The sequence below is a fragment of the Ctenopharyngodon idella genome, chromosome 2, assembly GCF_019924925.1.
Source record: "Ctenopharyngodon idella isolate HZGC_01 chromosome 2, HZGC01, whole genome shotgun sequence".
Lineage (NCBI taxonomy): Eukaryota > Metazoa > Chordata > Actinopteri > Cypriniformes > Xenocyprididae > Ctenopharyngodon > Ctenopharyngodon idella.
Genome location: NC_067221.1, coordinates 22,798,190 through 22,822,772, shown reverse-complemented (window position 1 = coordinate 22,822,772; position 24,583 = coordinate 22,798,190). Strand labels below are relative to the sequence as shown.

Below are 24,583 nucleotides of genomic sequence, written 5' to 3'. Positions count from 1 at the left end.
TATGTAATTGTTATTTGAGCACTAAAAATTATAAAACAAAAACAAAAGAGAGAGAGAGAGACAGGTTGAAACCAAAGGTAAGCTGTACCTGATATATTTTATTCTTACAGTTTTAATCAAATGTACACTGTGGTAAAGTTCTATACAGAAGAGAACATGCTGATTTCACACCGGTCTGCAGAAAAACAGCAATGGGCTGAATGAAAATGTAAATCCACTCTCTGACAGTAGATGGCGCTTTTAGAACAGCAGAAATAGAGCCGCTTTGCCGGTAATCTCTGTACACAAAGCAGCGCTGTACTTATAATAATGCAGTCTAAAGGTTGGGACAAACTAAACCGACGCCAACAAACTAGCGCTGATGAAAGCCGACTGTGTTGTTGCCTCGTGTCGCCTGCTTCGAGGCAAAAAAGCTGCACTTAAAGACCTGGAAGTCGCACATGCACATTTATTTATTTTCTTTTTTTGCAGTAATTAGTCTATCCACAAGGTGGCAACCATGCCCTGGGGGTTCTAATTTGTTAATTTGACTTTCTAATTTAGTTTCTATGCACATTTTTATTGAAATCATTTTACAGTAAACTCATTATAGAGACAGTCTCCCTGGAACAACCTAAGGTTACATGGCTTAATCAAGGGCACAACAGCGATATCCATAGATCCATTGTGGGATTCAAACCTATAACCATTCAATTATCAGCCCACCTTTCACCACAATCCAACACCATGCCTGATCACGTCAATGAGATTTTGTGTGGTAAAGTACACATTAATTAAAGAATGCCAAATGTATGATTACTGCATTTCCACTGTAGCTCTTTCTATAATTACCTCCTCTTTTGCCACATCTGCTCAAAAGCATCAGCCAGCTCCATGTTGCTGATCTCCTCAGAATCCTGGAACTTCAGGAAGCCATTTCCACCATGACCTATGAAAATGGAAAGTCACAGATTCAGGAAAAAGGAGGAATAAAAACAAAAACAGCCAGCAATGAGTCCGTTACAGGTCTGACCTGTCAGGTAGATGAGAATGTTGCTGCGGTCGTCTGATAGCAGACGTTTCGATCGAGGGGTGCTGGGGGGAAGACGCCCTGTCAGAACTCGCAGGAAGTTCTCTACTGTGACCTGCAAAACAAAAAGAAATGCCTTTAAACTAAGAAATAAGTGTCACAAAAGGCAAGCAAAAAGGTTGGTCTGGGTGTCAAAACTTTAAGTCTTTCACTTTAGATCTATATGTATTTACAGTGACAATGCAGGTTACACCGTCATGGCAGACCGATGACAAGTCAATAACAATAAGTAACTGAATCATTTACTCAACTGATTCACTCAAAAACACTTGTGTGTTGCTCAGAAATGTGGTTGATTCTGCTTTGACTTTGTTTTCATTAAGTTTAAAACATTTTCTTGTGCTGAAACAACTAGAAGAGATTTGAAAATCCAATATTAGTGATATTAATTTAAAACCAAGAGCAGCTTCACCTCATATCCACGGTAATCCACCTCCACATCGTCTCCATACACATTGAGCTCCATATTCTTATGACTGAACACAGTGGCTGGTTTGGGGTTTCTATAGTTACAGGCCATATCATCGGCTAGCATCAGCACAATGTGACTGGGAAAGCAGAGCAAACACATCTAATCAGAGCAGACAGGAAGACTTTTACTGCAGCTAGAGACACAAATATCACTGCCTCATTGTGACAAAAGAGCACACATGCTGCTATCTCTGGACAACACAAATTAAGCAAATGGAAAAACAATGGGTAAAAGACTAAATAAATAATGTGTCACCAGGAGAGAAAAATAGTTGATATACAAGGGATTGGTCCAATTAATATTGTGGTTCAACAGGCCAGTTTACTATTTTTTAATTTTGTCTAGAGAAGACACTTTACAACATAATTGAAGTAAATGACCTGAAGTTTACCTGTCTGGAATGCCTAGTCTCTTTACGCTCCTGTATACTGACAGCGTGTTCGCCACATGCCGATAATTAAACCAGAATCTAGATGTGCAGACCTAAAAAAAATCATGGAAAAGGCAGCCATTAAGAAAACATGTTCTGAAGTTGTATCTCTAATTATATATATATATATATATATATATATATATATATATACATATATTATTTCTTTTGTTTTATTTTTTATTTTACTTTAAACTTTAATTCAACCCTTTTTTTTTTTATTTAAACCATAACACTATTTCAGTTAGCTTCAAGTTTAAGTTAATTTAAGTTTTGTTTTTTTAACAATATGTATGTTTAATTTATTTTCATCTTTATTTTAATTACCGAAAACATATTTTAATAGTTTTAGTTAACAATAACAATGATCTTCTAAGGAAGCCTCTAGATGACTTAATTATTAAAAATAAAACAAAACAAGCATTAAAATATGCTAAAACAATAAAAAAAATAAGTTATTTCTCATTTTAATTCCCTTTTTTCCTTTGAAGAGCTAGAGTTCCCACTGTCTTGAAAACCTGGATATATGAGGATCCTGATTTTAACATTTCTAGACCTGGAAAAATTATCATGTAAATTAAAAATACAATTATTTAACTCGATGGGCATTTTTATGCATTTTATGAATATACTTTTAACTAGCTAAATTCTAAAATGTTCAGGTGGAAATTGTGAATAAAAAAATATTTTCAAGAGGGCTTCGAATATTGTTGTAAACAATGGGGGGAGTTGAGAACCACTGCTCTAATATAAGTTGACAGTGAAAATGTAGTTTACCATGTTGAACAATTAAGGGCTATATGAAAACAGTTTGCTTATCATATGTTGTTGTGTCGTTGTGTTTCAGTCAGTGTTGGGTGTAACGCGTTACTAATTAATGCGTTACTGTAATTAAATTACTTATCCACTGAAAAAGTAAAGTAAGGGATTTTACTTTAGGTAATTTTTTAGGTAATTTAATTACAGTTACTTATAATGTACTTGCGTTACATACTGTAAATTAGTTCAACAGCTCTGTATAAATCAATATTGAATTTAAAATCTAAATTTGTCGTCTGAAGATAAAAGTGAACGCTGCTTCTTTAAAATCGTTAGCTGTAGTGCAGTTGCGCGTGAGTTCTACCTGCATAGTCGCTGTCTGAAGATGTCGGCTGAAGCGAGTGGCTGTTTTTGCTGAATGGAAATATCCCAATTACTTCACTTTTTGACACAGGTAGGCAAGAACATTACGGTGAAATGTAAGCTATGTCCTAGGGAGAAAAAACTGCGCGCGCTCTCTGAGAGACGGCCTTCAGTCAGTGCGCTCTCAACCAAAGTGCACACACATAGCCGCCTCTGACTATGCAGAGTTATTTTATATTTGATTATTCAATTTCTGTGGTATTTTTACTTAATACTATTAAACCTACCTGGAAAAATTTTGTTTTTGTTTTGTTTTTTGTATCTAAGTATTTTTACCATGGTATTGACTTTGGTATCGAGTATCGTGCACTTTTGGTGGTATCAGTACTGACTACTAGATTTTTTGTTTTGTGACATCCTTATTTGTTACTAAAAAAATGTAAGTATTATAGTATGTTTTAATCTAAAATGTTTTAAAAAGCTATAAAAGGCTAAACTATTCCATGTTTGACTCATATTTACATTATTAAAAGAGTTTCCTTTCTATTGTCTATCCGATCAAGGCTTTTAGGGGTTTTAAGAAGTAATTAGTAATGAGTTGAATTACTTACTTAGTAATTAAATTACTTTTCAGACAGAGTAATTAGAAAAGTATTTTAAATATTGATGATATAATTAGTAATTAATTACTTTTTTGAAGTAACTTACCCAACACTGGTTTCAGTACATGTTTATGAATTTATGCATTAAAAATCCTTATGAATTTTCAAAAGTCAAACTTACGAGGACTGCCCAGTTGTTGGTGTGGCCACTGCTGAAAAACTGTCCAGCTTGTTTCTAAACAACAATTAGAAAATGAAATTGCACAATTAATGGTGTACAGATGAGCAAGACTCAACATTAAGTCAATTTAAAACATTTGATTTCAATTCTGTTTTATTTGTATATTTGTACATGTTTTGTGTCTCCTTAATGCAGACTATAATTGCATTATTATTTTAATCAATCTGTGAAGTGTGAAAATTCTCTCTTTTAGGTAAATCCAAGGAGAAAAGAACAGCAAAATAAGGCCAAACTTTGTTAATTTTAGCCACCGTATGAAAGCTTATGAAAGGCACTGATATTATGGAAGTAATATAGTAGCAAAGTGCTAAAAGATAGCACAATCCTTGTCAAAAGAAGTACACTGTAGCATACTTTTTCTGTTTTCTTTTTTAAAGGTGCAGTATGTAAATTTTAGCGCTGTCTAGCGGTGAGGTTGTGAACACCGCTCACCCCTCCCTTTCGAAGCACACAGAGAAGCTACGGTGGCCGACACAGAACAAAGATGTCGTCTGAGACAGCAGAGAGTAGCCAGTCAAGCACTGAGGTTTATTCTTACTTCTAACAAAGAACGGTCTCTGTTTCTAATAAACCAGATGACTACTACTACTACTACTACTACTACTACTACTTCTTCTTCGTGTGTATTCAGCATAGTGATGATGCAAGCTGCCTCTAAAAACACCAATGAAGAAGAACACAACAACGTGACAAAACGCACTCTGTAGAGTAGTTTGACCATTTAGGGCTACTGTAGAAACATGCCGGCACAAAATGGAGACTTAAAATATAAGGGGACCAGCGGTGTATGTATATAGAAATGGCTCATTCTAAGGTAATAAAACATAAAGGTTCATTATGTAAGGTCTTTACAGACCACTGAAAACATAGTTATGTTTATTATATTGCATTTCCGTCAATAGATCCTCCTAAAATGTACACACTGCACCTATAAGAGTACTTATTATTGAAATAATATACTTTAAAATAACATACTGGTGCAAACTGAATGTAATGTTTTTTTAGACAATAAATTGCATGTTATTTACAATTAAATGAATTTACAATTAAATGCAGTAAGTTGGAGTGTTTTTAATTTCATAATTTCTTCTGTTTTTGAAATATGGTTAAAGTGTACCGTTGAATCAAATAACACGTTTAAAGTTACATTCAATAACATTTAAAGTTATAATCAAGTACTTTGCATGTGCTTTATTATGTTAGTTATCACATCAAAATAAGTTTACTTATTTAAAACATAACAAAACATTAAAACATGATAAAACACGATGATTTGTGTCTGTGTGTGAAGTAAAACTTTAACTTGAAATTATACACTTTTTAAATGTGTATTTAAACTTAAGTGTGTTAAGAAACAGTAGTGAAAGTGTACTCTAAGTGGTCTTTTAGTTCATTAATATATTATCTGCAAGAAGAACACTACCTTTTTTTTTTTTCTTCTTCTTTTTTTTTTTTTTTTTTTTACAAGGGAAGCACAAGCTCACAAAAAGATTTACGTTAGCTTTTAAATGAGGCCACTGAATCTAAAGAACAATTAACATTTCATAATTGTTGGACATTTAGATTGTGAATATATTTTATATTGCTGCCATTTATATTGTGAAACTAATGTATTTGTGTGGATGTGGATGTTTGAACACATCAAATCCAATGTAAGAAAGAACTGAAAAGAAGACATTTGAAGATGACAAGACAGTCTTGCACAGAGTGAATTACAACACTGACAATATATTGCAATTATTACGTTTGACAACTAGTTCTGAAAAAGAAAAAAAAAAAGATAATTTACATTTGTTCATTCTTTCAAAATGTTTTACAAAAGTGCAAGTAAGATGACAAAGAAATGACAGACAAGTCTTTGCTTTGTTGTCATCTGAACAGAAAACTGTGAGGAAAGATAATGACATAAATAGTTGACTGATTAAACAAAACCAAATGCCCACAAAAATGTGCTGTTTAGAACAAACTGGTCATCATAATGTAAAACACAGGCTGTGTTTCAAAACCTAGTAAGCTGCCTACCTAGACAGTACTGTATTTTTTGGGAATCACAAGCACGCTTTCAAGTCAACTAAGCTCAGTATATGTTTATAGATGTGCATGTATGTGTGTTTGTGTGTATATAACAAATCAGAAATAAGACAGACATAAATTAATAAAATAAACATTTAAAAAAGAAACCTTAATGCTAAGCTGAGAATATTACTGCTGAAAGCTTCACTGTCCGTTCAATGAATCAAAGTGAAGTCAACAGCTATGAATAAAGACACTTACCTCAACATAATTACTGTATACATGTGGCATGAAAACAAGCAAATGAATACATGCACATATTGCTATTAAATTGTAATAATCCATTTTAGTTCGTCACCGGTTTAGTGACTGGCTAGATTTGCAACGGCAACCAGGAAGCGCTTTACTTCCGGTTTGATTAAAAGTCCCATTTTCCGTAATAAAAGTCATACCTCTGCGCAGATATTTAGAAGCGGGACGCAGTACATGAATATATGATTATGCGTTACATTTTATCACTTATTAGAAATAATAAGTGTTCTGAATGTTAATGCATATATAGCATTTTCAGTGATAAAGCAATTAGGCTACTCTTGATAAAACAGATGCTGCATGCTAATTGGTCAACACAGCATTCCAGTCAGTCAGTCAAAAATTATATAGTAAGGTTTGGCTTGTTCACCATGTCACTGCTCTGTTGTCATAATGATTGTTATTTTTGTCACATAGCAAAAATCTATTGTAGGCTATAACATAGGCTAGCTTACTACATACTGGGCCCTCACTTTTGTAACTTATGTAACTTTTGTACCATAAATTTAAGCAGCATCCCTGGTCTTGTTTAGCTACTGTAAAGCAGTGTGCAAGCATCCAGCAAAAAATGAGGTATTAAAAAAATGTGTATCATACTCATTTGTTCATTTTCTAAAATGTTCAGTAGCTATTTATAGGCCTACCATTTTTATAACCACAATTAGCCAACTGCATTTCAATAGCATTGCGAGAAGGATTATAAACTATACCAGATTAAACTGAAACAGGCAATTTGTTTTCATTTGTTTTCAACAGCCTTCATTTTCTTCATCACTTCAGGCCAGAGCAGCAGCTCATCTCATCTCACATGATGGATGCTTGAGAATTCCACCTTACACGATTTACACAATATTATATTTCTAAGCCTATTTATCAGCAGGCACTGGAACACTGACAATGGATTAAGTGAGATTGTAGGACAGATGGAGGCTAAAAATGTTCAAATCCATCATGGGACATTTGGTGCCTGTGTGACACTCACTGTGAAAACTATGTCAGAGTGTTACTATATAGGTTACTTACTACATATTAATAATGTAGGATTTTATTAGTCCCATTGATGAAATTTGAAACACACCAACATTAGATTCATCAAATTCATTGTTGTCCTCTGCAGTGGGCATGTTTTGTTGATGTTTCAACATTTTACATGTGATTCTTTTTTCATATCTATAAAGTTATTCATTAAGACATTAATCTGATATTTTCTGTGGAGCTTAAAGTAAAAAATGTCTAACTGTCTAAAATGAATAAAAGGCTGAAATTCTTAAAAATAACTGCCATTAGCAGTTTGTCAAAATTAATATTAATTCATAATGTGCAGTAAAGTCAAACAATTTGTTTTAAAACAGTAATATATGAAATATTTTCCAAATTAAAGCAAGTGTGGTGTAAACAACATGCAGGAAACCATCGTGTTGTCATGTGACAATAATACCATTAACCAGGAAATGATAGGCCTATCATAAATAACAACATCCCCCTCACAATTTATACTTTATTAAAATATATAATAGATAATGTGATATATAATAGATAAATGTTAAAATACTGTACACTGCAAATATTAGGCCCTATGTAAAATATAAATGATTAAACTATTAATTATTCCTTAAGACAACATATATTAAAAATACAGTAGCCTATAGGCTTGAAAATTGTTATGTGCACACAATTCCAGATGTAGGCCTATTCAAACTATATTTATGTTTTAAATAATCTAAATAGGCCTACCAAAACTTTTTAAGTGTTTTTTTTTTTTTTTTTTTTTTTTTTTTTACACACAGCATCTGTCGCTAACATGCTCTAATTTCCTTCTCTGAACTCCAGAGACGCGCATCTGTCGTCAGGACGCGCGCATCAGCTGGCCAAACACGAGTCACTCCATAAGCGCGCGGGCAGCGTGCAGGTGTATCGCGTTGTGTCGGCGGTTTCAAACACTGACGTGAGATAGGCAAGCGCAAGACTAAAGGAGAGGTTGGATCAAGCATGTAACCTGCACAACGATTTACTGAGAGCGAAGCTGTCTTTGTCCATCTAGTTTAGTAGGCACTTGGAGAATGCGTTAAGATCGCAACAACATCACGGATTTGTGAACCTGCAACAGAATACATTCTACAGTCAACTCAACAGGATCGATAGTTTTCCCGAAACAGATATGAACACCAACGATGCAAAGGAATATCTCTCCAGAAGAGAGATACCTCAGCTTTTTGAGGTGAGCATTTATGTGTGAACTTTTGTTGTGGTGAAACCTAAAGAAGATATAAAAATAACATAAAGAAGTTATTAGCATCGGGATGCCTGACTGTTGGGAATCAATACTGAAATATGCGAATGCCTATATTATTGATTCGATACACAGATATTAAAAAGGTCATATAAAGTTGATGATTCATAATTAAAATGTAGTGGTTCATTTAAAGGTGTACGTGTACATGCTGTAAATAATGTAAGCTGACTGAATTGCTGAGTGTTGCATTAGATTAGATTATGCTATACAAATTAGAGAGGGTTATTTACGCCCTTATTTGCTAGCGTATTTGCGTTTTTACGCACAAAGCTGCCGATCGTGTCTGAAACTAAGCGAGTCAACATCGCAGATTGTCAATCTTTGTTTATTATGGTAGGCGTGCTGTCAGAAGCCTACACATGCTTCTGAAAGTCAAGTCATATAGAAAATAACAGGTTATAACAGGCTTATTTAATGACTGGTTTCAAAGGAATTTTACAGTGATATACTATTATTTTACTATTGTTTTGATAACAATAGGATAATTTCGATTCAGTACTGTTAGTGCTTATTTACTGTATGTCCTCTTGCTTAGAGAGTTTGGAACTTTGGATGATGATGATGATGATTTGCATTAGGGTATTTTAAATGTATAGAAAGGTATGTATTTAAGGACATTTCACTCTTACCACTCTTACTTTACCATATTTGGTAAAGGGGGTCATACAATTATCATGCATAATAATTATCAAAGAATTAGCAATATGTTGTCAAAGTCATTTGAAAAGGTGTCACACTGCAATATATTGACACAATTGGTTGGAGTGATCGCATGACGAAGGAAAATTAAACAGAAAACTTCACAGAGAAATGCAGGAGAACACAGCCACTACACATAAATGAGACCGAACAAAGAACTGAGGAAACTATAGGGCTTAAATGCACAGGGAGACAAAATGAATTGAACAGAAACAGGTGCGTGTAACTAATTAAGAACACTAGGAACTCAGGTATACTACAGGCATAACAAGAACAGAACACAGTGAAAATGAAACCAAAACTGACTCTACTCATTACATATATACTGTATGTATGTACATGTGTGTGTGTGTGTGTGTGTGTGTGTTTGTGTGTGTATATGTGTGTGTATATATATATATATATACATATATATATATATATATATATACAGTGAACCCAAAATTTATTCAGAATGCCGACATTTCATTCATTAATACAGTTTATTCACTATAGTTTAAAAAAATGGTAATACAATATGACAAGATCTCAGAGTTAAACTGTGCCAGAAAAAAATTATCTTAATTATGTCAGATAACACTTAAGCAAAACATGGTCAGGTCGAAGTGTCTGAATAATTTTTGGTTCCAAATTTTTATCAATTTTACTGGTAGTCCACTGTATGAATAATTTTTGGGTATAAAATGTCACAGTTTACTTTATTTTGCTATCCTCACTTACATAACTGAACTATAGTGTCCTGCACGCACTAGTAAAAATATATCAAAAATATTAAAAATGTCTTATACAAACCAAAATCATTTTTGGTTTGTATATATATATAATATGTTTTTTTATATATATATTTTTATTATAATATCAAATAGGCTGCAGTATCCCTTAGTATGTATATGGAAAACCGGATTAGAACATAATAAAAAATGCATGCTACTGGTGTTTACATAATTATTAATTAACACAGTATACCTCCCTGATCTGTTACTGATTTCCCAGAGTCTGCTGACTGGTCTGATGTACTACCGTCCGGATGACCCTTTAGACTATCTAGAGACCTGCCTTAAGAAGGTGAAGGAGCTCGGTGGGACTGACAAAGTTCGGTGGGACACATTCGTCGGACAGGAGAAGAAGTCATTACCGCCTCTCAATGGTGGGCAGTCACGCCGATCTTTTTTCCGAAATGGTGAGTAGGAGGTGTTGTCATCAGCCAACGCAACTCTAAATTGTAGGCGATGCTGAAATTCATGCAAACTAGAACTGGCCACAAACTGCTGTGTTGTTGAGAATTGCACAGCAGGCTCATTATTCATTATTTGGATGTTGTTAGGGCATGGCAACCATCGGTAGGGGTTTTCCTGTCTTTGTGCTGGGCAACATTGTTCTACCCACCTCGAAGCAATGAAAAAAGGCAAATGAATGCAAAGTACCTCTACAGTAAAACACGTTCTCTAAACAAAACCTATTCTTCCAATGATAGACTATCAGTGGGCTATCCTCTGAACCTTTTGCATTATGTTATTGAGGACATCAGAAGCTCTCATGACTAAGTATTTGCATTCTTCCACGCAGTTCTCCCGGACAGCCCCAACTTCCCTTATCGGAGGTACGAGCGACTCCCACCCATCAATCAGTTTTCCATAGAGAGTGACTCAGACTTGTCTGAGACAGCGGAGCTCATAGAGGAATATGAAGTCTTTGACCCATCTAGACCCAGACCCAAAGTCATCCTCATTATAGGTAAGACCAAAGACTTGGTACTTCATCCCTGATAACAAGCAATGGAGAGAAACAGGCTGGTGTCTGTGTATGTGCACTTGAATTTTATGTTGGGATTAATATGGAAACACACTACCATTCAAAAAATGCTTTAAATTGATTGAAAATGACAGTAAGGAGGGGCATTTAAAATGTTACAAAAGGTTTAAATTTTATTATTATTAAGCAGCTCAACTGTTTTCATTGATAATAATAATAAGAAATGTTCCTTAAGCACCAAATCATCATATTAGAATGATTTCTGAAGGATCATGTGACACTGAAGACTGGAGTAGTGATGCTGAGAATTACATTTTTAAAAATGTATCTTTGATCAAATAAATGCAGCCTTGGTGAGCAATAAGAGACTTCTTTCAAAAACATTAAAAAAATATTCTTGAACAATGTATCTAAACTTTTGAACAGTAGCCTGTGTAATAAAATAACAGATGACAGAATAACAGAAGTCACCCCCACTCACTTGTCTATTACTAATTTTTAAAAAATCATTAGAGTTTTAAACTTTACAGATTATGTGTGAAATCAAAAGAAAATGACCATCTAATGTCCATGTGCATTGATAAAGATAATTTGCTTTGGATAAAAGCATTATCATATAGCCTATTTTTGTGTTTAGATTACCTTTGCCATCATCTAACGCTCACTTAAAGTTACTATAAATAAAATTTCAAATAAAGTTTAGAAATTTCAAAATGAAAATTCATTTTTCATACTGTACATTATAATGTTGTGATGCCTAAATTCTCTTGTTTTTTATTCATTTAAACAAATTATAACACGCTATAACATGAAAATAATTTCAGCTTATTTTTATTTGTCAGAAGTTTAATACTGCTGCATCCCTCGTTTATTTACACAGGTACAGCACTGGACTAAAATAACCGAGCCTCCTGCTCAAAATGTTGTGTTTGTTAGATTAAAATTCAAGTAGGCTATATTTGAGAACAGCAGTTTGTTGACTTTTCTGTTCAGTATGCAGAAACACACTGACGTAGTAAATGATGTGATCATGAAATCAGAGACCCTCCCCCTTCGTCAAAATCCAATTATATGAGGTCAGTGGGGATGCATTTGAGATGGATACCCGCTGTAAACAGGGCCACTGAGTCGTAGGGATGCTAATAGTTCAGACAGATATCTGATAGTTGTACAGTTCCCTCCTGCCTTATCAGACTTCCCTGAACAGCATGCATGTCTCTTTAAGCTAACTGATGTCATTTGTGATGGAAACGTTATCTGTGCTGAATGTAAACCACAAGCAAATGAATGTCCATATCTCATCAGTAAAGTGACCACCCACCTGCAGTATTATCTTACTGAGATATTAGCTGTAGTAATTGTTTCCCATCACTGATCAGTTTTCTATTTCGTTTATGAAAACTTTCAGGGTTTTAATACTGTTTCTTGTAGTGGTCAACTAATGTGCATTTTAGTGGCTGAAACAGAGACTGATAACAGATATCAGTTGTTGGGCATTTAGTCCATAATCCACATTGGTGTTGGTATAATATGGCATGTTTATTAATATTTATTAAATTGTCTATAATAATTGTAATTCTAGTCTATAATAATTACAATCTAGTCCTATAATTTGCTGATTTCATGTTTTTTTTCACTCCGCCTGTCTGTATTGGAACTTAGCATGTTACAGACGTGTGATTTTTCTTTTTTCCCCCCCCAAACCAGTGCAATCAGTGCAAACTCCACCCCGCAGCTGATTCTAAAGATTTCATTCGTCATGGCAATCACAGTGCTGATTGCCTACACAATGCTACAACAAATACTAAACCCTATCTGTACCCCTACACGGAAATCGCACGTCTCGTCTGTAAAGTGTTAAGTTCCAATACAGACAGTTGGAGTGCACAAAACAATGAAATCAGCAAATTATAGGACTAGAAATGAGCCCATCCTGCTTCCACACCGCATCTGTACCCGCATACGAACTGCAAATAGAGTATGTGTGAAACAGGCATTACGGACAGACTGTCAGCCTGTGTATTGGTGGGGATTTTTCAGTAACTCTTTCTGCAGGTTACATAGTTATGCCAAAAGGTGACTGTCTTTATGAATGAGTCATTGAATCATTCATTCAACAGATTTGTTAAAAAGCGACGATTCATTCGGTATCAAAACAATTGACTTTCATTGAACTGTCATTGAATTATTCACTCAACCAATTTGTTCAAAACACTGATTAAAATCACTAAAATTAAAGTTACTTAAGGGGTTAGTTCACCCAAAAATGAAAATTCTGTCATTAATTACTCTCCCTCATGTCGTTCCACACCCATAAGACCTTTGTTCATCTTCGGAACACAATTTAAGATATTTTTGATAAAATCCGATGGCTCGTGGGCCTGCATTGAGAGCAAGTTAACTTAGACTTTCAAACGCCCAGAAAGGTACTAAAAACATATTTAAAACTACAATGACTACAATGGTTCAACCTTAATGTTATGAAGCAACGAGAATATTTTTTGTGTGCCACAAAAACAAATTAAGGACTTTATTCAACAATATCTAGCACTCGTCACTGAACTAAACACTGCTTCATGAAGCTTCGAAACTTTACGAATTTTTTATTTTGAATCAGTGGTTCGGAGCATGTATCAAACGATCTCAAACTGCCAAAGTCACGTGATTTCAGTAAACGAGGCTTCGTTGCGTCATAAGTGTTTTGAAATTTCAATGGTTCATGTGACTTTGGCAGTGCTCCGAACCACTGATTCAAAACAAAAGATTCGTAAAGCTTCGAAGCTTCATGAAGCAGTGTTTAGTTCAAGTGCTAGATATTGTTGAATAAAGTCGTTATTTTGTTGTTTTGGTGCATAAAAAGTATTCTTGTCGCTTCACAACATTGTTATGAATGTTTTAATATTTTTAGTACCTTTGAAAGTCTAAGTTAAAGGAATAGTTCACTTTCAAATAAAAATGTCCTGATAATTTACTCACCCCCATGTCATCCAAGATGTCCATGTCCTTCTTTCTTCAGTCGAAAAGAAATTAAGGTTTTTAATGAAAACATTCCAGGATTATTCTCCTATAGTGGACTTCAATGGCCTCCAAACGGTTGAAGGTCAAAATTACAGTTTTAGTGTAGCTTCAAAGGGCTTTAAACGATACCAGACGAGGAATAAGGGTCTTATCTAGCGAACGATCGGTCATTTTCTAAAAAAAAAAAAAACACTTGTGATGCGATCATTTGTGCCCATAAAGCATATACATTTTGATTTTTTTTTTTTAGAAAATGACCGATCGTTTCGCTAGATAAGACACTTATTCCTCGTCTGGTATCGTTTAAAGCCCTTTGAAGCTGCAATTTTGACCTTCAACCATTTGGAAACCATTGAAGTCCACTATAAGGAGAATAATCCTGGAATGTTTTCATCAAAAACCTTAATTTCTTTTCGACTGAAGAAAGAAGGACATGGACATCTTGGATGACATGGGGGTGAGTAAATTATCAGGAAATTTTTATTTGAAAGTGGACTAATCCTTTAACTTGCTCTAAATGCAGGCCTCACAAGCCATCGGACTTTATCAAAAATATCTTAATTTGTGTTCTAAAGATTACCGAAGGTCTTACGGGTGTGGAACGACATGAGGGTGAGTAATTAAAGACAGAATTTTCGGTAACACTTTATTTTAGGGTCTTTTAACTAGTTGCTTATTAGTATACATATTAATAGAATATTGGCTATTGATTAGTACTTATTAAGCACATATTAATGCCATATTATTCTGCATGACCTTATTCTACATTCTTAATCCTACCCAGTACCTAAACTTAACAACTACCTTACTGACTATTAATAAGCAGTAAATTAGGAGTTTATTGAGGGAAAAGTAGTAGTTAATAGTTTATATGTGTTCCTTATACTGAAGTGTTACCGAATTTTCATTTTTGGGTGAACTAAGCCTTTAATATTACCTTCTTTAATGAAATGTATAAAATCAATATAAAATTGTGTTTTTTTGTCTGAATATTAGTATACTGAATATGAAAACATCTTGCATATAGCTACGTTTTCTTTAGTGTCTACCTTTATGCGAGTGAGTCAGTATAATGAGCCAGTATAGGTTGAAATGTCTCACTGTTGTCTTCCCAAACAGGTGGCCCGGGCAGCGGTAAAGGTACACAGTGTCTGAAGATTGCAGAGCGCTATGGCTTTGAATATGTCTCAGTGGGTGAGCTACTCAGGAAGAAGATGATCCATAACGCCACCAGCAACAGGAAATGGAGTCTGATTGCCAGGATCATCACCAATGGGGAACTAGCACCACAGGTATGTAATGTACTGTACATGAAGACAGTGTGTAAAGGTCAGAGGCTCATACCGGTAATTGAATATGTTTTGAGAGAGTTATGCATCTTTCCACTGTGGCTTGTAATGTTATTTACAGTCGCTAGGACACTTTTCTCAATACTTAGTCAGTTTTTCAAAACTCTTCACAGAGTGAGAAAAACATCAGCCTACTGTATGTGGGCTAAACTGTGGATCATTTATCAATGCTTTGGCACGAAATGCATTCACTGACTGCACCTTTCAAATTACAGCAATTCTTTTCTCACTTAGACAAAAAATAAACAAACTTTCAATTTCATTACCATCTATACAAAAGGGGAAAACTTAGGAATAATTTTGTACTGTAATGTAAACATAAACCATGTAACATTTACTGCAGTGAATTATAAACAGTAATTGTCATTCTTCTTTTGTAAAGAAATTTTACAAAAGAAAACATTGTATAATGCTACCTGTTGTTAGGGTTTTTTTTAGGTCATTGTTTTATGAGTGACAAAGTGTGTTTGTTGGGTGAAACCTTTACTAGTGTTATGGAAGAATGAGTTGATTTGAGACATAAAGTGTTTTGGTAGTTTTAGTGAATTTTGAATGTGAAATTAATTGCTGTGCTAAGCTGAAAGTTGGTTAAAAGAACTGTGTCAAGAGTTTTGAAAAAACAATGTCCTACCGATTGTGTAAAAAACTGTAATGAAAGCTTGGCAATTTGTAAGTAAGCAAAGAATATGTCCATTAAGTACAAAAAAATGTTATGAACTTGTAGCTTAATATATAATAAATTACGACTTTTCCCCGGTTAGAAAAATATTATAGGTTATACTAGAATCTGTGGTGTTTGATGGATTGAAGAAATGCTGTATGTGATTAAACAACATTCATATCACTGTCACAGAATGGGGTGTAGTAAAATCGCACAACGAAAAAGAATAAATAGCAAACAGGAATTTAATGACAAACTCAGGAGAATATCACAGCATAAACGTCGCACACATTAAACATAGATGAGAATTTGGAAGGAGGGAGGAGCAGAAGGGGCCTGCTTATGACCCAGGCTACAGTCAGCATGATGTTTCATGGTGGCAGGAGCCATAATGGAGGCTTGGTAGATGGAACCAGGGGTGCTTTCTCCTGTGACGCAGCCGGCCGTGGTGGAGGACCAGATGGAGCCAAGGAGACACGGAGCCAGGGTGACACCGGAGGGCCAAGGCGCAGCTGATGGCTCATGGGTCAGAGGCGGAGAAGGGGATCCAGAGGACCACTGCTGAGCCAGTGCGACCGAGGATAACGGTGGAGCTGGAGGGAAGGCAGAGCCCGGTGGAGCCAAAGGGATGGAAGGCAGAGGTGCAACCGGCAGCCAGAAATCCTGAGGTGGAACCAGGGTGATGCCTAACCAAGGCGCAGCCAGTGGGACGAGGGAGCCTGATGGGCCACGGTGGAGCTGAGGGCACATTGAGCCAAGGCGGAGCCGATGGGTCAAAGGGCCAAGGTGGAGTCCGGGGCTCTGTGGCTGGAGGTGGAGACAGAAGATCCTCGTGCAAAATTCCAGGCTAGACAGGACCAGCGGGGGCACTAGAGAGTTCATGCTGGACGGGACCAGTGGGGAAGGAGAAAAAGGGAATTTACCTCCTCAAAATAATCCAATAGGTTCCCAGGGTCCATATTAAACTCACACGCAGCAGCGGGAGTGTGGGCGGGGCTTCTATCCGATTCCTCAAGCTCCATTAAAACTCCCAACTGGCGTTGTTGCCGACTTGCGCACTTGGTCAGATATTATATTGGGCTCGGGCTCTGAAGCACATGGGAACATGGAAAATGGCTCAGCAGGGCTTGCTGGCTCTTTCTCAACGGTGGAATCAGGCTTTAGCTCTGTCTGGCTGGGTGTAGGCTGACTGGGCACTAGGTTAGGTGGAGGGGTGCTGGTAGACTCCGCAAGGCAGATGGTGAATGCCGAATCATTGTTTACCAACACCCACTCCACACATGCGGTGAAATCCTTACGAGGACCGCTCCCTGGGAGGCATGCCTAGGATGGGATAGTTCGTTAGGCATGCCAACTCCAAAAAATCCCTGGTGTGTGACTCCAGGGAATGGTCCTTCTGCTCCAGGCATAGCAGGGCAACTGCAGGAAGGTCCATGGTGACAGGGAGGAGGGGGGGAAAAAAAAAAAAAAAAAAAAAAAAAAAGTAACAAACAAAAAAAAAAAAACTGTATTGGTCCGTTCTTCTGTCACAGAATGGTGTGTAGTAAATCGCACAATGAAGGAGAATACACAGCAAACAGGAATTTAATGACAAACTCAGGAGAATATCACAGCATAAACTTCACACACATTAAGCATAGACGAGAACGGACAACAACTGAAAGAAACAGAGAGTATAAATACTAGAACAAATGAGGGAGCTGACGAGATAATTAATAGGACACAAGTGAATGTGATGACTAAATAACGAGACTGAGAAAAACTAGTTCACAGGACAGAACCAAAAACACAGTTAAAGAGGGAACACAGAACATACATGTGACAATCACCACATACTACACAATATTGTAATTATCCATACTATTTAGTTAAAATGTCCAAAGTGAAGTTGCATAATTATTTTTTTAAATATAAATTTAAAATATACATTTTTAAATAGTCTTAGAAATAATCATAGTAGTGCTGAATGGAAAGTCCTTTTGAAATTATCTATTAACAAACAGGTACATGTAGGTAATATGTCCATATTTCATGACTTTTTAACATCAACATTTTACGTTAAAATACAGATCTGCATAAGGGAAAATGTATATTGTAGGTCCTGTTTTCACCATTTTAATCACCTTTTTTCTTTAATTCGTGATGAATGGTCCTGCCATGTAGCCTTTCAATTAATATGAAGTCATAAAAGTTGCATGTACAAAAATTATTGACAAATTGGAAAAAGGTTGTTGAAAATAGTTTTAGATAAATTACACCATGTCACACCACAGGAACAACAATCCACTTAACCCTTAAAGGGTTAGTTCACCCAAAAATGAAAATTCTGTTATTAATTACTCACCCTCATATCGTTCCACACCCGTAAGACCTTCGTTCATCTTCGGAACACAAGTTAAGATATTTTTGATGAAATCTGAGAGGTTTTTTATCCCCCATAGACAGCAATTTAACCACCGGTTTCAAGGTCCAGAATGGTACTAAAGACATGGTTAAAACAGTCGACGTGACTGCAGTGGTTCAACCTTAATTTTATAAAGCGATGAGAATACTTTTTGTGTGAAAAAATAAAACAAAAATAATGACTTTATGCGAAAATATCTTCTCTTCTGTGTCTACGTTGTTTACGTTCAGCGCTTCTAAGTCAGAATGCCCGCTCAGTATTGGCCGACGCTGTTCACGTAAGCAGCACGATGCATGCGTGTGATGTTGATGCAGGAGCCAATAATGAGTCGTCGTTCTCATGTAGAACCTGGAAGCGCTGAACGTAAACAACGGGAGTGTAATGATGGGCCCACAGAATGTGGATCCATTTGCAGCTATTTTATTAAAAGGACTTACAGAATAGACAGGGCAAAGGCAGAGGCATAAACAGGGACAGGCAATGGTCGAGGCAGGCGGCAGACAAACAGAATCAGGGTACAGGCAAGGATCAGGGCAGGCAGCAAAACAATCACAGTCCAGGAAACAGGCAAAGATCAGGGTAGGCAGCAAAGGGTCGCAGGGAATAAACAGTCCAATCGATAACAGGTAAACAATCCACAGAAAACCGCTCAGAAATGATCACCAAGGCAAATCAAGACTTCGCGATGTGTGAGTGTGTATGTGTGTCTTAAATAGTGTGAGTGTGATGCGGTGCAGGTGTGTGTGCAATCAGTCCCAGGAATGAGGGCCCATGGGAAACGTAGTCCAAATGAGAACTGATCAGTATTCCGGTGATGGCTCCCTCCGGTGGTCCGGAGGAAGGGCAGAGGGAGCCACATTCGTGACAGGGAGAATGGCACAGAAGAGAAGATATTGTTGAATAAAGTTATTTTTGTTTTGTTTTTGCGCACAAAAAGTATTCTTGTCAACTTAATAAAATTAAGGTTGAACCACTGCAGTCACTTCGACTATTTTAATGATGTCTTTAGTACCTTTCTGGACCTTAAAGTGGTTAAATTGCTGTCTATGCGGGGTAAAAAAAAAAACTCTCGGATTTCATCAAAAATATCTTAATTTGTGTTCCAAAGATGAAAGAAGGTCTTGCAGGTGTGAAACAACATGAGGGTGAGTAATTAATGACAGAATTTTCATTTTTTGGGTGAACTAACCTTTTAACACATGGTATCCAATGCAGTAGGCAGATGTATTTTCAGTTACTGTATACCTGTAGAATCAAAATTAAGGTTTAAAGGTTTGGATATAACAACATATCCTGAATGGTTAAAATGGCTTGTAGACCTTTTAACACAAATCCAAAATAGCTATTTGAAAAGCTCATTTCTTACTCTTTATGAATAAAGTGACTGTTTTTGAAGTGACAAAGTCAAGAGCTTACTGCATTTCTTCAGTCTGTTTATAATATTACCAGACCTGACAATAGCACCACTTCCTAAATTCCCTCCCTATAACAATTTACCCACACACCCTTTCCTACATATTAACATTCCATTTGAGAACTGAGCACAGAAGTGCGGTGCTGGAAATGAGGGCACCATATTTTAGCGAGGAGGCTTTTGAAAGAGAAACAGAAGACCTCCTACTAGGTAGGTGTTGATTCCCTGAAGAACTCCAGAAATGCTTTGTACGCTTTTAGAGGGGACAGTCTATCTGCAAAGATTATTGACTAGGGGATAAAATGACCAACCCATGTCATTTAATCCTTAGCTGCATTAAATGCACCTTTGTACTGAGACACAGGCTGAGTTGAGCTTCCTGGCACAGCCATAGAAATAAAGCCACTTTCCACTAATGACATCCTGGATTAGGGAAGCAAAAGAGACTTTTCCCACACTGTAAAAGGGAACGTATAAGCAAAAACATCTCAAATCAGATATACTGTACAGGGTATCATGATAAAGCTTTCTTTCAAATCTTATAACTTCTTCACTAGTGCAAAAATGTATTGAAACTAAGCTACAAAATCAGTTTGTTCTGAACATCTGACCAAACACATTTACGCAATGCCTAATTTGTCAGCAACTGTCTCAGTAAAGCAATACGCAGCAATCATGTTAGATGCTATCAGAGGTTGCGCTATGAATAATTATTATCCATCATTTTGACAGACTGTGACATTGTATTTTTAGCTGTCAGTAAAATATTGTAATGCATGTGGTATTGATATCAGACCCTTTCTTCTTACCAAGCGCCATGTCGTGGGTTCTTGACTTTTTTTTTTTTTTTTTATTCTACTCTCACAGTGTGAAAAAGAAATTCACTGTGGCAAATATTCTCTCATGTCTCTTCGGGCACTTTTTTTCTCCCATTTTCTTACTTTCTAACTTCTGTTATCATCTCTTTCTGAATGATTCTAAAGATATCTTATTTCTTCTGGCAAAATGATGGAAAACATTTAGAATTATCCTTCATAAATTGCATACAAAATTCAGCTAATTCAGCTTCTAGATACTATCCCAGCTGGTTCCCAGAATAGACATCCTAGCATCTCTGTTAGTTAGCCAGGAAAATATTTTTACGTAAATTTGAATGTTCCCTTTAGGTTTCGAGAGCGTTCCCCTAACATTAAGGTTAATTTATGGCTATATAAATAAAGCTTAAAAATATTAATTAGAAAACATTTCGTATCGGTTCTTAGTTTGTCACGCAAAACTTTGCTGCAAGTTTATGGTTGCAAAAATAGAACCTAAAGACAACGTTGCTAGAATGTTAGGAATTGGTTCCTGAAAAAAACACCCAAGCGGGAACCATATGCTAACATTAGGGGAATGTTCTGTGTTTCTGGGATCATTACTAAATACCAGAAAAGCTAATGATAAGATTAAAATATATGAACGACTGCTAGGGCCCTATCATACATATGGCGCAATGCGGCGCCAGGCGCGACGCAAGTGTTTTTTTTGCTAGTTTCAGCCCGACGCAGTTATCATTTTCACGTCCTGCACCACGTTAGCAAATGCATTTGCGCCCATTTGTGCACTCATGGGCATGCTGGTCTGAAAACGAGGTGTGTTCTGGCGCATTGTTGGCGCGTTGCTATTTTGAGGCAACTGAAATAGACTGCGCCATTGACCAACTGAAACCTGGTCTAAAGTCAATGGCGCAATATTTTTTTGTTACTTAAAGAGCGCGTTAGTAATAAGCGCCTATAGGCGGGTGCACAACGTGCGTACATTCTGCTTATTACACACACACAATGGGACGCGCAGCAGCACACAAACATGCCAAATATTAAAAATTACAATGTAAAATATTATTATTGTGTGTATATAAAGATAAAAATGCTTTGGTGGAATCCGGCTTTTCCCGTAGATGGTCTGCTCGCACGCTTTAAACTTGCACACGAGCAGATCCGTTTCCTCAATAGAGAAGCGTATATATATATATATATATATATAAGAATGAAACATTTTAAGAAGCAGCTGTGAGTAAATTGTTTTGAAGTTCTCTTTCTCAATCCATGGCCAATTGCATTGAAATCTTAGAGGTCCAGCAGCAAAAAATGACTGTTTAATTTGAATTAAGTCAAAGGTGGAAACTTGTGATGATCACACTTACTAAAACTATAAGTTTAAAAATGTATGATATCACCCATTTAAAGAGGTCATATTATGATGAATCACGTTTTCCTTGATCTTTCAGGATTTTGAGGGTTTATTACACCACTGTTGTATAAGAAACCCAGACTCTATTTCTAACCTGTTGTTTCAAACCTGTATGACGTTATTTCTTCTGCACAAAAAATATTTTTAACAATGTTTCAACTATTTTGCCCATACAATGAAAGTCAGTGGACTCCAGTGTTGGGTGTAATGCATTACTAAGTAATTAATTACTGTAATTTAATAATTGGTTACTTCTAATGTAATTGCATTAAATACTATATAGACTATAGAAAAATTTAATAGTGGATTTAATGTCAAAATGTTAAAATGTATGTTTATAATGTAACCTTCTCCCTTTAAATACTTTGGTCAGTTCAAGAATAATTTTATATTATTTATTTGAAAGAATTAAAAGAGCAATTTCATGTCTTACCTTGTATTGTTCAACTGGTCGAGGTTGATATGGGATTTAGAAAGTAATTAGTAATAAGTAATGCAATACTTTTTAGAGAGAATATTAAGTACAGCAGTCTAATTACACTGTTGAAGATGCAATTAGTAGATAGTAATTAATTACTTTTTAGAGTAATTTACCCAACACTGGTGGGGGGTCTAAAACAACACTGGATACCAATGACTTTCAGTAAATGGATAAAAAGAGAGGGTGGATCATGATCGAAAAATTCCATAATAAAAAGCTGAATGACATGACCCTTTTAAAGCCTTTCACTGTGTTCATTTCCATGAAACTTCAAGCTATCTGCTTTTATAGACGATTGTTGATAGACAAACTGTGCCTTCAAAACAGCGGCAGATCCAACTGGTTCACAATTGCTGCTGGGTTGATTTGCCTCAAAACATAAGAATTCCTGTTCATTATTCTCTGAACTCATATGCGTTTTATCATCAGCTTTATCAAATCACAAAAGCTTTGCAAATTAGGATGGCCAGCTGTTGGATCTGGATGTGATGCAAGACAGTGTTTTGGACATTGACGTTTGGTGTCATAACGATATCATGTTGGTGGTCTCCTTGCATTCTAAAATTATCCTCTGCTTTGAACTGTGACTAGATCGCTTTAGTGATAGAAAAAAAAAAAGCATTTGGTCATGCAAATTACATTCCATACTGGGCAACAAATGATGACTGATGTAAGACTTATTTTTAGAGCAATCTGGTACTGACGTTAGATCTCCGTCGTAAATTATGCCATCCACATCATTAGATTTGCCACGCTTGAATATATTCTCCCTCCAGAGCTTAGGAACATTAAAATTATCCGAAAATGCTACGGCACTCCTCAATTACACTAGAAATCACCCAGAATGGGATATGTCACCAAGTTGATGTGTGTGGGTTTTTGATTATACAGTTTAATTGTGAAATGCATCACCCCTTCCATTACAAAATAAATAAATAAAAAAACAGTCCTTTATTTAATAATTTAACCTTTTTAGAAAGATGCTTAAAGAAATTCAGGGAATGTTCTAAAATACTCTTGTGAATTATGGAATGATTTCCTTTGAAGCCCAACTCATCTGAGACGTCATGCCACTTTCATCCAAACTGATTCAGTATGCTGTTTAAAATAGCCCAGAATTACAAAGCACATTTCCCTGCAGGTACTTGATCTATGAGGACAAAATTGCTACAGAAATTAGGTTTATTACTGCAAATTTAGTTTCAATCTGTAAAAAATTGCAATGTTGCTATGCAGTATTTTGCTTTGTGGATCAAGCATATTATTTTAACCTGAGTGTGTTTATTCATTTCCATTAGGAAACTACCATAACTGAGATCAAGCAGAAGATCATGAAGATTCCAGAGGCCAGCGGCATAGTTATAGATGGCTTCCCTCGAGATGTGGGACAAGCGCTTTCTTTTGAGGACCAGGTGAGTGTATATTATTTGTGGTGCTTGATAAAGCAAGACTGTTACCTTGTAAATCAATATGGAATAAAAGCATGTATACAGTTGAAAAACTTGAGATCTGAATTTAATATATTAATCTGTTATGCAATGATGTGATTAAAGTACTGAATCCACCAATGCTCCAGTAATATTCTGATTTTGGCTGATTTTTAAATGTTTAAATGTTTATGACAGACCTCACTGCCTTCACCATATACCGGCCGACACCTGTATTTTTGCCTCTCATTTGCATGAAATTGAACATTTCCCATAGTTATGACTCTGCTTTACTCTGCTTCATAACAACTCTGTAGATCCCATAATCACCCGTGTACGATCTGCCACTTAGTTCCCATAGAGAATAAACTAAACACCCTTTCATCTCTACTTACCCTGCACCAGTGGATGCATTCTGTTATTAGTGGTCATACTTGGGGTAAGGGATCTGAATAAACCCCTAACATTAAGTATTAAACTTGGGTGTGTACAGTAACTTGTCCTGCACCATTTGTGCTATGGATGATTGATACCTCAAATCATGTAGCTTATTGAGCAGTGCTCTCACCCTTTCACACTGTACACCTTGCAGACC

General features: G+C 36.0%; 2 protein-coding genes across 3 annotated transcripts in view; one reads left to right on the top strand and one right to left on the bottom strand.

Moving 5' to 3' along the window:
- The window catches only part of pigk (phosphatidylinositol glycan anchor biosynthesis, class K), a 52,701-nt gene extending 46,329 nt beyond the window's left edge, over positions 1 to 6,372 (bottom strand). The window contains exons 1-6 of the mRNA XM_051914447.1: positions 6,211 to 6,372; positions 3,877 to 3,930; positions 1,933 to 2,024; positions 1,482 to 1,617; positions 1,013 to 1,124; positions 832 to 928 (exon numbers count right to left, since the gene is read on the bottom strand). Coding sequence (XP_051770407.1) covers positions 832 to 928; positions 1,013 to 1,124; positions 1,482 to 1,617; positions 1,933 to 2,024; positions 3,877 to 3,930; positions 6,211 to 6,294 — 575 coding nt within the window. The 5' untranslated portion in view covers positions 6,295 to 6,372. The remainder of the gene's footprint in view (positions 1 to 831; positions 929 to 1,012; positions 1,125 to 1,481; positions 1,618 to 1,932; positions 2,025 to 3,876; positions 3,931 to 6,210) is intronic.
- Positions 6,373 to 8,104: 1,732 nt separating this feature from the next.
- ak5 (adenylate kinase 5) overlaps positions 8,105 to 24,583 on the top strand; it is a 98,254-nt gene continuing 81,775 nt past the window's right edge. The window contains exons 1-5 of one of the 2 annotated variants that reach the window (XM_051914345.1): positions 8,105 to 8,479; positions 10,247 to 10,400; positions 10,820 to 10,987; positions 15,143 to 15,315; positions 23,860 to 23,973. In XM_051914345.1, the coding sequence (XP_051770305.1) occupies positions 8,420 to 8,479; positions 10,247 to 10,400; positions 10,820 to 10,987; positions 15,143 to 15,315; positions 23,860 to 23,973 (669 nt within the window). In that variant the 5' untranslated portion in view covers positions 8,105 to 8,419. Of the gene's footprint in view, positions 8,480 to 10,246; positions 10,434 to 10,819; positions 10,988 to 15,142; positions 15,316 to 23,859; positions 23,974 to 24,583 lie in introns of both variants that reach the window. The other variant, XM_051914343.1, reaches the window with a different exon arrangement.